General features: G+C 32.5%; 1 protein-coding gene across 2 annotated transcripts in view; it reads left to right on the top strand.

Annotated features, from left to right (window-relative positions):
• The window catches only part of LOC123565614 (proprotein convertase subtilisin/kexin type 6-like), a 152,617-nt gene that overhangs the window by 55,889 nt on the left and 80,114 nt on the right, over positions 1 to 16,614 (top strand). The window contains exons 1-2 of one of the 2 annotated variants that reach the window (XM_053550423.1): positions 13,435 to 13,536; positions 14,993 to 15,112. The exons of the other annotated variant lie outside the window; for it this stretch is intronic. Coding sequence (XP_053406398.1) covers positions 13,516 to 13,536; positions 14,993 to 15,112 — 141 coding nt within the window. The 5' untranslated portion in view covers positions 13,435 to 13,515. Of the gene's footprint in view, positions 1 to 13,434; positions 13,537 to 14,992; positions 15,113 to 16,614 lie in introns of those variants that run through there. 2 annotated transcript variants of the gene reach the window in all.

The raw sequence follows: 16,614 nt of genomic DNA, 5'->3' as shown, positions 1-16,614 counted from the left end.
AACTCATTCAGTTAAAAAACCTATCGACTATAAAACTAGGAACAGCTAATGTAAAAATTGTGAAATAAATTGTTATGTTTTATAGATGTAGACATATTTGTCTGCTAGAATATCAGTTCTACAACAAAAAACCTTCCAGTCTTAAACGGGCATGCTGCTTAAGAAATATTTATATATGATATACCGTAGTACACATATACAGTGTATGGTAATTATACCCGAAGTTTGTGTGTTTGGATATGTCCGATTTGGCCTCTCCCGAGCCAAAACATACATAAACATCGCGTAAATCTTGCTGATTTCTACTATTCAACCGAAAAAAATGCATAAAGATTTATACCGATTTGTATCATCATTCTAAGCTTCAAACTATGAGTTATGAAATGATCACAGCATTCTAGTTTAAATTAAATTAAATCGAATAGATAACGGCAATCAAGAAGCGAAAACCAAACTTTTAAATGATATTATCATAATTCTTGCATATGTATCATCAGTAAAAATTGCTAAGAAGAAAGAAGAAGCATTTTTGCACATACGGTCATTAGTTTCTCAACTGAAAATTTAGTATTTTTGTGATAAAATACAACTTGAAGTCAACCACAAAGTATGTAACTGTTTGGATACGAGTAATCGAAAAACATTTAACGCTTTGGATATAGCATATGTAACGGTTTGGATAGCAACTAAAATCACGTGATCGTTATCAAAATTGATAAAACTAGATACAACTACAGTTATCTTACTAGTAATTTGTGGGATATCAGAGTGGCCGTGTATATAGTTTGAATAAAATCTAGTGAGTTGGAATTCATGGTGAATCGACACAAAAAGGTCATATGTCACGAAGAATCGCCTCTAGGAAAAGAAGGAAACTGAAGTTTATAAAATTTAATATCAAACTAAAAGGAAAAGGTGTGTATAAACGATTAAAAAAGTGGCATTGTAACCCCACCCAGTACTTATACTGCACCGGCTGACCACATATCACTACTGGACATGCCGGTGAACGCGCAATTAACCCACGACCTCCACACTCGAAGGCGTTTTCCGAGGCGTTTAATAGCTGGTGCGTTTGAATTTCTATTTATGATGAATGGTGTTTACCGTTATTTTTCTTGGTCATTCGAATCCTCTCTCACTTGTGTTTTAGAGGGGAAAACTTTCACTGCTGTGCTCGAGAAATGAAAATTATAAAAGGGAAAATATCCAATATGAAAAACAACGGTCTAAGACCCTTCGAACCGAAAACAGTGTATGCATGGATGTGTACACACTCAAAAATGCTTTGATAAACCTTAACGTATACATACAGTTAACTAAACAAATAAGCAGTTGGATATCGTCTTGGAGCTGTCATTGGCAAAATTACCAAAATGTTATATAAGACTTTTAGTACACATGCAAATGTGATAAGATAAACTAGTCATATGTTAGCCCTGTATAACAACCACTTAATTTTCAACATATCGCTTAACGTGTTTCTGGCAGACCTAAAGCTATCCTCTTTACAGATATCATGTACCACTAACCGAAGATTTTTTCATTGCAAACTATATGAAAACATAGGCTAGAAACAAACATTAGCAGGTAGAAAGGTAAGTCCAAACCGCAAACATCAAAAGAGACTAAGTTATCCAAACCATATGTACACTTGCCATCCAAACCGTTACATTCATCTTTCTACTACACTCGACGGTTTGTGTCATTTTGACTATTAAGGTGTTTTGTACAGTATCACAGATACATACCTATACCAGTAATTATTATCAAGTATATTCACACTTTTACACTTATTTCATAAGTCATAATAGTTTAATTTTTAGAACACCTGACACGAAATTGAACAATTTATATCAGTTTAGAATTTAGAAGACATGTTACTAAATACTTTTAATACTGCAAGAGTGTACAGAATTAGAATTAGTATTCAGCCACAAATAATGAGTTTTTGGTGACGTTGACAAATTCATTTCTATTCAGACATATTCAATAGGCTCACATCATATCATCAGCTGGTATTCTACTTTTCTCTGAAAAACAAAGATGGCAGTTGCATAAGAGGTAGGTAAATGTTATTGGAGGTAATGGGAAAATGAGTCAAGGAAATCTATATCTTAAATATTGATATTCCTTTGGTAACATATTGCATTAGCTTAAAGAAATACAACACTAACCTTTAACACCTTAAACTTTTAATAATATTGGGTGTAATTCATTAACTACGGAAAATCACATATAGCTTTAATTTAAACAAATATTTGAAAAAATTGCCGGAACTTCATTAATATTGTATTTCTAAAATCAACTATTACATTTTCTTATTTAATGGTGCGATGACTACTCAAGTGTAAGGATCAATTATGCTTCCTCCTAAATCCAAAACACAAAGGACTGAAGAAGTAGATTTTTGTCGTCGTGTTCTTGGTGCTATCACTCAAGATAAATTATTTTCAATGGGTACTTTGGTGTATCGCATTGGCCCTATTTATATGTATTACTTTATACAATTGGGTATTTTGTCATATCCCCAGTTTCCTTTACAAAACTTACTGACGTGTCTTTATTTTGAGTTCACTTGTTGTCCGTAACGATTTATATGTTATGTTGCAAGTAATATGAGTTGATGTTTTTACTTTTCTTCCCTTCTCTTCCTTCTATATCTTCCTCCACTCGCCCTTCCTGCTACATATTTCACTACTTTGTTTATTTTTTGATGACCTTCTTTGCAGTTTGTGGTTTTGGTTGCGTTTGCACAATGCTTGTAGGGATTTACCATTACTTTTTAATTTTTAACACGAATGGGTATACTTACCTAGTGTTCCTTGATTCTTTCAAAGCACTAACATGTTGCCAATAGGTAATTTGCTATTTTCCATTTGAATTTTATGTGCAGAAAAAAATGACCTCATACTTGGTATCCTGTTTAATGACCAGGAATTAAAATCGCCTCACCTGCGGATCAAATACATACCTAACATTGTGGTCTATTTAAAGGCGTAAGAACACGGGTTTTCTGGACTTACCCGTAAACTATTTAATGTACAATTAAAAACAATATTTCATATCTGTTAGTCTGTTACTGTTACGTGGATTGTCCTTTGGTCGGTCAGTTTTTCCTTATAATCGTCTATCTCTTACCTAACAGGTGAATGACCCAGCTTCATACAGGACGGCTATAGGGCTATTTCATATGAGATTACAGCGGCTCTTAAAATCGTATACCACAACTATGGTCCTATTTACTTTTTTATTGTTTGGTTTCTTCTTGCGTACACAATGGTTTATTAAGAAAAGCGTACCAAAATTGAATATTTTCATATGCATCTATTATCACACTGGATAACCGGCTATCCTGACGCCTCTTGGAAAAATAACCGCGCTGGAAAAATAACCGCGCTGTAAATGGGTAGGCAGATATGTTGTCATTTATTTCTTTTGATACGAAGTCAATCCTTGCAATTCAACTTGACAATTTTATTAAAGAATGGGCAGGACTTAAATTTACAACTTCTGGTCTGAAAAGGGTCGTTGTTATTTTTAGAAATTCCTAACAATTTATTCAGTCTGAAAAATCGAACAAAATCCAAGGTTTTACGCAGATGTCTTTGTTTATGAACAATCTGTGAAAACTTGAATCAGCTGGTTTGAAAGAGCCTCTGTGCGAAACTTCCGGTTTCTACGTTCTGTCTGAAAAACAGTATTTCAGCATAAATATTGAATCAGATGTACTTGGTGTATTTTGTTCATCGTATACTAGTATACCTGCATATTTGATGCAGCTTTCTGACGAAGCGGATACATTTACATTTGTTTTATGTAAAGAATGTGTGTTGTGAATGTTTGATTTATAATGTAAATTGCACCTCACCATGTTTACGTATACAATGCATATACAGTGAAAAATAAACATAAAAACTACAAAAAACTACAAAAAAAAAAAAAACAATATAAAGTGCTAGTTTAAAAGGTAAACGATTAGCCATGGTCGGTCAGGCGGTGCAAACTCCATAACCATTGGTAACGCCTCACGCCGACCCCAACACCTGACAGTGACTGTTTCACTTGAGGTACGTTTAATTAATATGTTTGTTTTCATTGGTTAAATCTTTTTTTTTTTCCTTATCACTTAATTCTTCTTCCACAAAACTTATTGCCCTTTGAGCCGTCGAAATCACTTGTGTTTGGCTCATTAGACGCATTGTATGCATATAGCTTTTCGTTATTGATATTCTGGTTATTGAGTCGTCCACTTCACGTCTCCTTCTGAGAATATTAGAAAAGGGTCAACTGCAGATCTTCCGTCTCCTGGTCATTTTGGTCGGGCTGGCACACTTACAACAGCATTTCCGGTCTGCATCGTGATTTTTTTAAAGAAGCAGAGCTAGGTTAAGCTTCAGGACAGGTCAAAACCGTCTGAGAGAAGTATTTCAAAATCTTTTGCAAAACTGTAGGCGGAAACACTTGGAAAACAGACTGCACACACGGTGATTGTCATTAATGGCTTTAGAACTGTCAAGTAGTGTATTCTGAAAGTGATATTTATTCAGAATAAAAATGACTATCAAACACGCATAAATTTACTAAAATGTGATTGTAAATTATTCTGTCGTAATGTTTTGTTAATATGAGTATGACGATAATAAGCCCGAAATCATACTAACGTATAAATCTTGCGTTTTAGTGACGCTAGGTATATATTCTAAATACCTCGGAATAACAAACTATTTGGTATAAAGTTGCACTTTTTTCCGAAATAATGCAAAATCAAGCAGTAAAAGAAGTATGCCAGATATCACGGATTTGTTTGTTTTCATAATATAACATAGTCTACGTTATTGATTAAATTTCTCCATTTGCAAACTATTCATTAATGTTCCATAAGGCTTTAAATTTTATGTTAAAAAACAGATGATACAGCTGTCCAAATAGATATTATGCACTACTTTTAATAATACACATGAACTTTTACAGAGTCATACGGGGAGGTAATCAAAAATAATAAACTGTTCTACTATGTTAATCAATATTCAACATGTTAAACAAAGGCATTATGGACCTTTTAAATAGCATGCATCAAATGCATATAGTACGAAAAAAATGCAGATTGTGATAGGTTTGATAATGTCTGGAAATCCATAATGTGCAATTGCTTTGACATATTGAAACCGTTATTCTAAGATCAATTTTCATATCATAACTGGTTAGAAATTAGAAAAATAGTTGTGCTCAAATTTTTTTCTTGTTAAAGGGAAGTAATAACAAATTTGGGGACCATAAACAAAGTCATGCTATACTTCATCATAACACAGAACAAGTTGAGGGTAGTATCTCTGGAATAACTTATCAAAGTATATAACATTAAGATAAAGAAAGTATTGGAATAAAAGGGAAGAAATTAAATATTTGTCTCTGAAACAAGAGTAATGATTTGTGCAACTTTGATTCATTAGATGCTGTTATATATCAAATATCAAAGCTTCTGTTATTGTAGTTTCAGAGCAGAGTGTTTAAATTTCATTTTTTTTTCTTTGGCAGCCAGAATTCTGCAGGTATTTACTGCATCTGTACTGGTTTTAGAGGAAGAAACAATTTGTTAAGGTTTCGTGACATTTGGCCCAGTGGTATTAGATATTAAGGAGATATTTTGTAAAGAATTTCATTCCCTTTAACACTCAATAAAGTTATAATCGGTGTGACAGACAGAAAGACAGACAGTGAGCGAGCATTTCTAAATCATCCACCAGGAAAATGAATAAAATATGTTTGTGTTTGCTGTGATATTACACATCTACACAACATAAGTAAATGAGCAAGTAGGAAATGTATAGTTCTATTTAACTATCAACAACGTTACTAAATGTATAACATCATGAAATGATATTGCCATAATTGATATACTACAGTCAATATAAATTTCAGGAAATAGGAATAAGAAGTAATACAACACATATCTGTCTCTAAAACCACCCAGCTTTATAAGACAGTTATAAAAATCTTTGACTGTGTTATTTTGGGAATGGATCATGCACATGACATTGTCTTATTATGGTGAATATCTGGTCAAAGTGATTTTTCAATAGCACGGTTATTGACAGGACAAGAAAATTGACTTTATATATTTTACCTCTGAATGTGACCTTGACCTAAAAGTTTGGGATTTGTGTTTGCACGCGACAGGTCGTCTTGGCGATAATTAATATCAAAATCATCTGATGGACTAAACACGAAATAGACCCTTTGAACATTTTACTTCCAAATATGACCTTTAACTTATAGCTAGGGATTTTAGTTTTTGCTTGCGCAACATTATCTTCTTATAGAAACCGTTTTACCAATGAATATCAGTATCCCTCGTAAATGAAAGGATTATAAAACCGGAAACGAAATGGACAATGTTTACCTTTAACCTCAAAGTATGACATTAGACATAGGTCTTGCACGCGACACATCGTCTTGTTGTAAAAAGTAATGTCAAATTCCTTAATAATGGATGGCAGATTTATAGGCCGGTCAAGAATGGAAAAACGAGGTGCAGACCTGTAATCCCCGAAAGTGGCTTTTAAACCAGTTGAGTTCTATAATAAGATGAAAAGAAAGTAATGAACAGATTGCACAACTTTACCAAAGTTTTGGGGAAAAATTATTAGGTACACCGAAATTGATTTCAACCAGTTGCGGACTAGTAAGGTGACACGGAAGTAATGTAAAACAGATAACACCAAATTACGAAAGTTTCGAAATAGGAAAATATGTATATGACGAATAGCTAAAAACAATAAACCGGAAATTTAAGTAGTATACTTGTGAAATAGTCGTTTCTATTCGTTTTAGGTAAAGATTAAAAATGATATATTATCATTTATTTTTCACTTATTTATTTTACTTACCGTTTTCAAACTCTGCATTATATAGCAACAAGTTTTTAATGAAAGCTGATGTAACGGCTGATGAGGCTAAAAGCATCGCCGAAAAGTACGGATTCACCTTTCATAAACAGGTAATCATTTTATTTAATACAGTAAATTAAAGTTGGTTTGTTTCAATACACTGGCGGATGTAGCTTGACTGATTTGAACAAAACTAGGGCTAAGTTGTCTCACCCGGCGGCGTGATTATATATATATGTCTTCTTAAGTAACTTGTTACACTGCTTCTTTATGTAGTTTAGCAGAGTTTACTTTGAAAAAATCTACGTTTTTGTTACTTTTAGGGCCAGTGAGAACAAAAAGCTTTCTCGAATCTCATTATTTTATTCTTTTTGTAGGGAGATTGGTGTGGTAAAAATAATTGATAATCCCACCACATATTATCATTATTTTCTTTTTGGTACTTTATGGTTCTTTCTAGCTTTTAGTTAAATTTGGTTTAAATTTACGCACGAAGTTTTCATGAGTTAGCGCGGGCTATAGATCATTCGAGGTTTACTACACAAAGCGATAACACGCAGGTTCGCCAAATCCTGGCATAGTTTTTTCAATGAGCAAAGACGAGAATTTATTTCCCAGCGGGGACGAACATAGAATTCCTAATGGAACGCCTCCGGATTCCATAAAACACATCCGTATCGAAATAACAACACAAATTGAGCAGGCGTTGAACAAAGAAAGGGGCATTATTCTGGACGAGTTAGTATTCAGTTTTTGGTCGTTTAGTGCGAAGAAGTTGACACATGAAGGAAATATTCAAGAATGGAGGATTCTCCGGGCAGTGCTTCTCCTGTCACTTGCCAGGTATTTCGCCAGAGATTGCCTATACAGTTACCAGACCACAGCAGGCACTCCAACCAGCAGTCATCACAGAGCAGCTAGGCGGCAATAGTAACGGAAAGTAAAGTTAAGTATGATAATTGAAATGTTTTGATTCCAATTGAGCGTAAAAGTGTATCAATTACCGTAAAAGACTGTAAAAAAGTAGATTTTTGTTTACAAGAGCTGAAAGTAAACACGTCTATAGAAGATGTAATCAGAAACGGGTTTAAAATTCTTTTTGCGACGTTGCCAAGTTCTGTAAATTTGAAAAATAAAATCTATTATTTAAAACACCACAATTATGTCATAGCGATTTTTGGAGCTTTTAGTTGAGAAATGTATTGTTGAAGTAGACCGTCGGCTCTATTGTGTAAATCCATTGACCGTAACCGTCGTATTCTGGATTTGCGGCATATAAATATACATGTAATCAAACGTAAAGTGAAAGGGTTTGAGGGTCATATAGAAAAAGTTAAATTTGAGGGTCAAATAAAAACATTAAAGTTTTGTCAAAAGAGGGTATTTTATGTTCAAGTTCGATTTAAAGTTGTTTAGAAATGTGGCTGCACTTTTTTCGTTAATATTAAAATAAAATATGTAAACTTTAAATCCTTTGCATGAAAATTGTTTTCTACAATGTTTGACAAAAGTTTGAATATTTATGAATATAAGGTTTCATTGAATTTGTTGTCTTTGATTACCTCTCTTTGTAGCTCTAACTGCATTGTCATATACAATATAAAAGTAATGCCTTTCTAACCAAATAATTTTGAAAAGGAACTATGGTCAGCATTTATAGTTATAGTGAATAGATTCGGATATTTTTTTCATAAATGTTCTTTCGTTCTAAAGTTACCATATCCGTTGTAAAAGGCTCTACAGTTTTCCTAGTGAATAGTTATCAGATTAATAATCTACAGATATCATTATGATTTAACGACCTACAGCTGTCGTGAATAGATGTTGTTAGTTTTCCATTCATCATTCGGAATTATCGTATAAAGAAAGTAGTTTTTTGGTAAAATGATCTACAGTTATCCTAGTGAAAAATTATCAGATTAATGATCTACAGTTATCATTTTGATTTAATGATCTATATTTATCGTGAAGAGATGGTTTTATAGTAAAAGGATCTACAGTTATATCCTGGTGAAAATTATCAGATTATTGATCTACAACTATCATTATGATTTAACGAACTACAGTTGTCGTGAAGAGATGGTTTTATTCTAAAAGGATCTACTGTAACAGTTATCCTAGTGAAAAATTATCAGATTATTGATCTTCAGTTATTATGATTTAACGACCAACAGTTGTCGTGAAGAGATGGTTTTATAGCGAAAGGATCTACAGTTATCGAGTTATCCTAGTGAAAATTATCAGATTATTGATCTACAGTTATCATTTTGATTTAACGACCTACAGTTGTCGTGAAGAGATGGTTTTATTGTAAAAGGATCTACAGTTGTCCTAGTGAAAAATTATTAGATTATTGATCTACAGTTATCATTTTGATTTAACGACCTACAGTTGTCGTGAAGAGATGGTTTTATTGTAAAAAGATCTACAGTTATCATAGTGAAAAATTATCAGATTAATTATCTAGTTATCATTTCGATTTAACGACTTAGAGTTGTTCTAATAATAATAATAATAATAATAACATCTTTATTTATAGAAAGTAGCACAGGAAGATATAGATAAGTACAAAGTACAAACGATGCATCTTAATTTTAAATTTGGTTTTTTGAACAACAACAACAACCAAATACAATTTATACTAGCACATAACCTAATTAAAATCACATTCATTCTTAGACAAATACCCCTTAAAATAGATATTGCCTTTAAGTATCCATTTATACAATTTCCATTTAGGCAATCAATTACTGACATAATATATACATGCATAATTATATTATAATGGCATAGTTATAATTCATATGATATAAACAAACCGTCAACTGTAAGATATACTTTTTATATATCTTTTTAGAAGATGTTAGAGAGATAGATGCTGTTAGGTTTACTTTTATTGTCCAGGAATATCGTATAATGATAGTATTTTATTGTTAAAAAGGATCTACAGTTGTCCTAATGAAAAATTATCAGATTACTGATCTACAGTTATCATTCTGATTTGACGACTTACAGTTGTCCTGAAGAGATGTTTTACATTTTATCATTCGGAAATATCCCTTGTGTTTTTTGTAAAAGACAGTTATTCTAGTGAAGAATTATCAGATTAACTATCTACAGTTATCATTTTGACTTAACGATTTACTGTTGTCGTGAAGAGTTGTTTTAACTTTTATCATTCGGTAATATCGTATAAAGGTCGTATTTTATTTTAAAAGGATCTATAGTTATCCTAGTGCAAAATTATCATATCAATTATCTACAATTATCTTTTAGATTTAACGACTTTCAGTTGTGTAGAGTTACTGTAAGTTTTACATTTATCATTTGGAAGAATCGTATAAAGACGTATTTTTGTACCTATTGGATCTATAGTTATGATAGTGAAAAATTATCAGATTAATTATCTACAGTTTTCATTTTGACTTAACGATCTACAGTTGTCGTGAAGAGTTGTTTTAACATTTATCACTCGGAAATATCGTATAAAGATTGTATTTTTGTAAAAGTATCTACATTTATTCTAGCGAAGAGTTATCAGATTAATTATCTACAGTTATCAATTTGACTTAACGTCCAACAGTTGTCGTGAAAAGATGTTAGTTTAACATTGATCATTCGGAAATATCGTATAAAGATAGTATTTTATTGTAAAAGGATCTACAGTTATCCTAGTAAAAATTATCAGATTAATGATCTACAGTTATGATTTTGATTTAACGATCTACGGGTGTCGTGAAGAGATGATTTACATTCATCATCCGGAAATATCGTATAAAGATAGTATTTTTATTGTTAATAATCTACAGTTATCCTAGCTAGTGAAAAATAATCAGATAAATGATCTACAGTTATCAATTTGATTTAAACGATTTACAGTTTTTGTGAAGAGATATTGTTAGTTTACATTAGTCATTTGGATGAATCGATTAAAGATTGTATTTTTTTGTAAAAGGATCTAAAGTTATCATAGTTAAAAATTATCAGATTAAAAATGTACAATTATCATTATTATTTAAGATTAACAGTTGTCGTGAAGAGGTGGATTGGCATTTTGAAACCATTTTTTTAAACAGACAAGCATATAGATAAAATATTTATATATTTGTGAACGGATGCTGTTAAAAATATCATTCTGAAATATGTGAAGAGATAGAATTCACATTCCAAGGATCTTCATTATAGTTGTCTTGATTTTTAGCAGGTGTACAGTATCATGGTTATAGGTATTACAGTTTGGATTAATGTATTTTCAGGATTTTTAAAAGCATGCAATATGGAAAGAGATATCGCAGTTATCAAATCATGGTTCTCTTGGCGCTGCAGCAAAGAAGATACCGGACATAGTTTTAGCTTCGAAATCCAAGAATACCAACAAGAAACATTGGACATTTCAGCAAATTTGGTGCGGAAAACACGGTTTGGTTAGTTTACCCACAAAAGTGACAACGGTCAGTGAAGTGGAAGTGTCTGACTCTGTTCTGGAAAGATATTTTTACGTCATAAACTGGAAGTGACGAATTGTCAAGTGACGAATTGTCACTTCTAGATAATTCGTGTTCAAACAAGTTATTTAAACTTATTTCTGACTGTAATAGACATGTTTTGTGTAAAACAACCTGCAAAAAGCAACTAGTTACTGTAGACATTATAAATTGTATAATAGAACTGTATAGTAGTACAGAAAGTATTAATTTAAAAGACAATAGAATATGTATAATGTGTATTCTTGGGTTTTTCGGGCTTCTTAAGATTTAATAAATTAAGTTCTTTACAAATGAAATATGTCCATAGAGTAAAATATATCAATTTAAGAAAGGTTCAGAAATAGTCTTGAAGAATTATTTAGCAGCTGCACGCTTGACCGTCTCCTCTAACCAATATGTATTTACAAAAGTGAAAATTTTCAAAACTAGTAACAATTATACCCTCGTAGATACTTCTAATCCTTTATCTTATTCAAGAAGTAGAGATATATTTTTTGTAAGCGATTGTATCAATTTGGAGATCATTACGTAGTTACGAAGTGGCGGAGCTTCTGGGTTGCAAATACATTTTAGTACGGATGAAATAGATGGTAGATTGTTGAAAAAAAAGCACGGTAGATGGAAATCCACCAGTTCCTCTGATGGTTAAATTCATTTTAATTAAACAAGAGGTTACAAATTTTACAACATATAGCTATAAACTCAGGGCTTAGTCGCGACATCTTTGTTTTTTCGAACAGTAGTAAACCACCATCTTGTAAACCTATTTTGTGTTAAGTTGTTTGTTTGGTATTAGTTATATAGTAAAGGAAAGAAATAATTTATTTTCGGACGAACGAAGTGAGGGAGAAAATAATATCTTTTTCTTTTTGGTACTTTATGGTTCTTTCATGTTTTTAGTTAAATTTGGTTTAAATTTACGCACGAAGGTTTCATGAGCTAGCGCGGGCTATAGTTCATTCGAGGTTTACTACACAAAGCGATAACACGCAGGTTCGCCAAATCATGGCATAGTATTTGCAGAAATATGTGGAGATGGTCTTAATGTCATTTATAATTCTGTAAAAATCATATTAACTGAAATATTTCTGTAAGAAATGCATCGATTTATAATTGGATGACAGTTCACGGACATTTCCCAGTTTTTTCATATTGTTTTTGTTCTGTTTGGCACATTTAATTTATCTTCTACAAACATTGATGTTAGTAAATACTCGGAAAGCAGGGGATGGAGAGAGCCTTTTCGCTGGTCAGAGCCTCGGATTCTCCCTACCTCCCCCCTCATATATAGAAATATTATAAAAATTAGAAAAGAGTTAGGGATGGGGCAGCCGGCTCGCAGCATACGATTAACCTGTCTTTCTGGGTAGTTTTTAGATGAAATTAAAAACAAAATGCGTAAAGATTAAGATAATATGACAAGTATTTGTCGTATTACATATGAACTGTCCATTCTGTATTCTGCCTTATTGCATATGTTCATAAATAGTCCGGTATATGTTATGTTTCCTTTGGCATATTGATTGCTTAAGTACATGCATATTTAGAAAGAATTAAGGTATTTCTGACTACTAGTATATATATTTTGAAGGCGTTTCATTGTTGTATTGTGTTATTGTGCTATTGATTTGTTATATGAACAATAGTAAACCACCATCTTTTAAACCTATATTGTGTTAAGTTGTTTGTTTGGTATTAGTTATATAGTAAAGGAAAGAAATAATTTATTTTCGGACAAACGAAGTGAGGGAGAAAATAACATTATTTAAACTACAACATTATTAATAACATAGATTGTAAACGCACGTAAGTTACCAAAAAGAGGACATTATTATTAGTTGTAACTTTGTCTGCGTGTCTTAAATGCGTTTAGGAAATTTTTGACATAATTATTTAATAATGTATTAGGAATTAAAAATACGACAAAATAGTTGTATTTTTTAACCATTCGACCGAAAGAACTATTATAACTTTTGTTCTACAAAATATATGTTGAATATTTCGAATTCTTTACAACAATCATAACTCATGTTTCATCTTTTTCTTTATAAAAAAATGTATTACAAGGTTATTATGTCCTAAAAAGAGCCGATGTAAAAGATAAAACGACCATCCCCGATCTTTGGAAATCGGATGCAATGAGGAAGGAATATCCACAGGTAAATTTACTTATTCAGGTTTTTTTTTTAATCATTATCTACTAAAATATCTTTCAATATAGATTATCAAATAATTATGTAGAAGGCTAAAATCGCGTGCAGATTTTTTTTCACCGCTATTGGGTCATTTTAATTCACATATAAACGAAGACCGAAATAAATGAAAGGAAATAAATTTAAGAGCAATTAAATTTGCCAATTTGATAACATAACTCGCATGACATATATGACCATGTGGTTAAGGTCGCTGACATTTAATCACTTGCCCAACACCGCTGTCGGTTCGAAACCTTACTTAGGATGTAGAATTCTTCATGTGAGGAAGCTATCCAGGACGATGATTCTACCCAGGTACCAGTCCATGCCTGACAAAATCCCCGGGGGGTCACATGGGGTTTTCCTCCACCATAAAAACCTGGAAATGTCATCATATGACATAGATTGTGTCGGCGTAAATCTTAACCCAACAGAATAAAGACAAACCTCCATTTCTTATCATAACATTTAATTATTTGTCAAAACTCCTCGGAGGCGGCTTTCTGTGGTACCATATTATTTCAAATGTTGCAAAATCATCACAAAATGATAAGAAATTGATTCAGTCATGCAAATTACCAACACATATTTTACATGCTTGTATTTTTAGAAAAAATCATTATTCAAAAATAAAAGAATGTTTGGAATAATTGTTGTGTCTGCAAAAAACATCATAATTGAGCCGCACCATGAGAAAACCAATATAGTGCATTTGCGACCAGCATGGACCCAGACCAGCCTGCGCATCCGCGCAGTCTGGTCAGGATTCATACTGTTCGCTTTCAAACCCTATTGCAATTAGAGAAACCGTTAGCGAACAGTATGGATCCAGACCAGCCTGCGGATGCGCAGCTGGTCTGGATCCATGCTGGTCGCAAATGCACTATGTTGGTTTTCTCATGGTGCGGCTCAATTAATTATCTTGCCTCAGGTAGGTAGCTAGAAGGTACGAGAGACCATTATTTGTATAAGTATTATTCTGTTTTCACAATTAAGACAAATAAGATATAAGTATTCGTCTCAAAATGAATGACCTGTACATCAGTCAGGCAGAGTTTTACTTAACAATAACGTTTAAATAAGGTAAATTATTTTACATGTTCACTCATCTGGTATTCACTGGGTGAGATGTATTTCCATCTTACACTAAAAACAAACAAATATCCTCTACTTATTAGCATATTGGCAAACATAAATATACTTTCGGTCATTTACAAATAATACAAACAAAGGTAAACAAAATAAGCTGCAAGCTTTCTCCATAATCGGGCTAGAAAAGAAAGGATACAATCGTATCAATTATATCTAATAGTTATGTAATGATTGATCTAATAAATAACTGACTAATAAATTCATTAATTGACCAACTACCTTATTGATTGATTGATTGATTGATTGATTGATTGATTGTTTCTTTCAGATAAAATCGATCAAACAGGAAAGTTATTTGGAAATGACTGCTCATGCTGTTGAGTCTGTATCAAAGACATCTTCGCAGTTTTCTGTTACAGACACGTATTGGCCAAACATGTGGCATCTGGTGAGCTTTTCTGTGTCACACTTGTAGTCGTGCGGATACCTGTATGTTGCAGCCGGTGATATCTGTTTGTGGTACCTGGGACTTTCTTAATTAAAAAGTTGTTTCATACTGTGTTTCATGTTTGGTACCTTATGCTATTCTGAATTGGTAGAAACATTTTATACTTTAGGCATGCAGGTATCTGTATGTGACATATGGTGATTTTCTGCGTTAATAAAGCAGGACCATACCTCTAGGCGTGCAGGTACCTGTATGTGGCACCTGGTCATTTCTGAATTAATAACGAGGCTTTATATTTATAGGCATGCAGGTACATGTGTGACATCTGGGGATAATTGTATTCTGAATTGATAAAAGGGCTTCATATTTCTAGACATCACCTAACTGTATGCGGTACAAGGTGATATTTTGTACTGATTATTATAAGACGGTTCATATGTTGACTGTATTTGGCTCCTGGTGATATTCAGTATTGAATGAGGTTTTATACTTTCAGGCGTTTAAGTATTTGTATGTGGCACCTAGTGATACTTTGATTTGTGAAAGATGTTTAAGGGAGATGGCGATCTTAATGGTATAGGGAAAGTGCAATCTAAAGCTTATTTAGCTTCCTTCCAATCCTTACTTATAGCATATTGTATTTATGCTATGAAAATGATATGAATTAAACATGTTTAAACCAAAGATGTTTAATATTTACAGACGCGCAGGTATCTGTTTGTTGCACCTGGTGATATTGCGATATTTAAAAATGTTTCATACTTTTAGGCGTGCAGGTACCTGTGTTTGGCACCTGGTGATTTTCTAAATTGATAATTTAAAAGTGGTTTTATACTTCTAGACATACAGCTACCTGCGTGTGGCGCTTGGTGATATTTTGAATTAATAAGGAGGTATCATACTGTTTGTGGCAACTTATGATTATCTAAATTGATAAGGAGGTAAACGTACCCGGGCAAAAAATACACTATGTTTAATGTGAAATTGCTTACGCGTGCAAAGGTGCAATTTAATGTAAAAGGTTTTATTATAATGACACATGAAAAGCTAAACGGGGACATGTTTGATTTTGCGCTAAGCGAAAGCAAAAGTCCAGGAGAGTTTCATGAGTAAAACTCTCTCATAATCATGGCCGTGAATTGAAACCTGCAGTCTTGCCGTAAATGATAGAATTCGGCCTTCTGTAAAATAAAATATAATATGGCCTTAAAGAAAGACAGGCCTAAAACAGGCAACAGACAGTAATATTGTATATAGCACCTGATGATATTCTGAATTAACAGACACGTTTCTTGCTTTTTAGTATGTGAAAATATGCCACAATTTTCTTTAAATGTTTAAAATTGCATGAAGAATGAAGTAACTTATAATCTATTTAGTGTCTTTGAAATATGTCAAGAATGTAACTACTGTTATTATTGGCATTGAAAATTATTGAGCATTAGTTTTTGGCTTATCAGAATTTGTTATATATGTTACTAAATATAGTAACAAATTTGCAC

This window comes from Mercenaria mercenaria, chromosome 1 (assembly GCF_021730395.1).
Source record: "Mercenaria mercenaria strain notata chromosome 1, MADL_Memer_1, whole genome shotgun sequence".
In the NCBI taxonomy this organism is placed as follows: Eukaryota; Metazoa; Mollusca; class Bivalvia; order Venerida; family Veneridae; genus Mercenaria; species Mercenaria mercenaria.
This window is presented reverse-complemented; position numbering and strand designations above follow the sequence as displayed.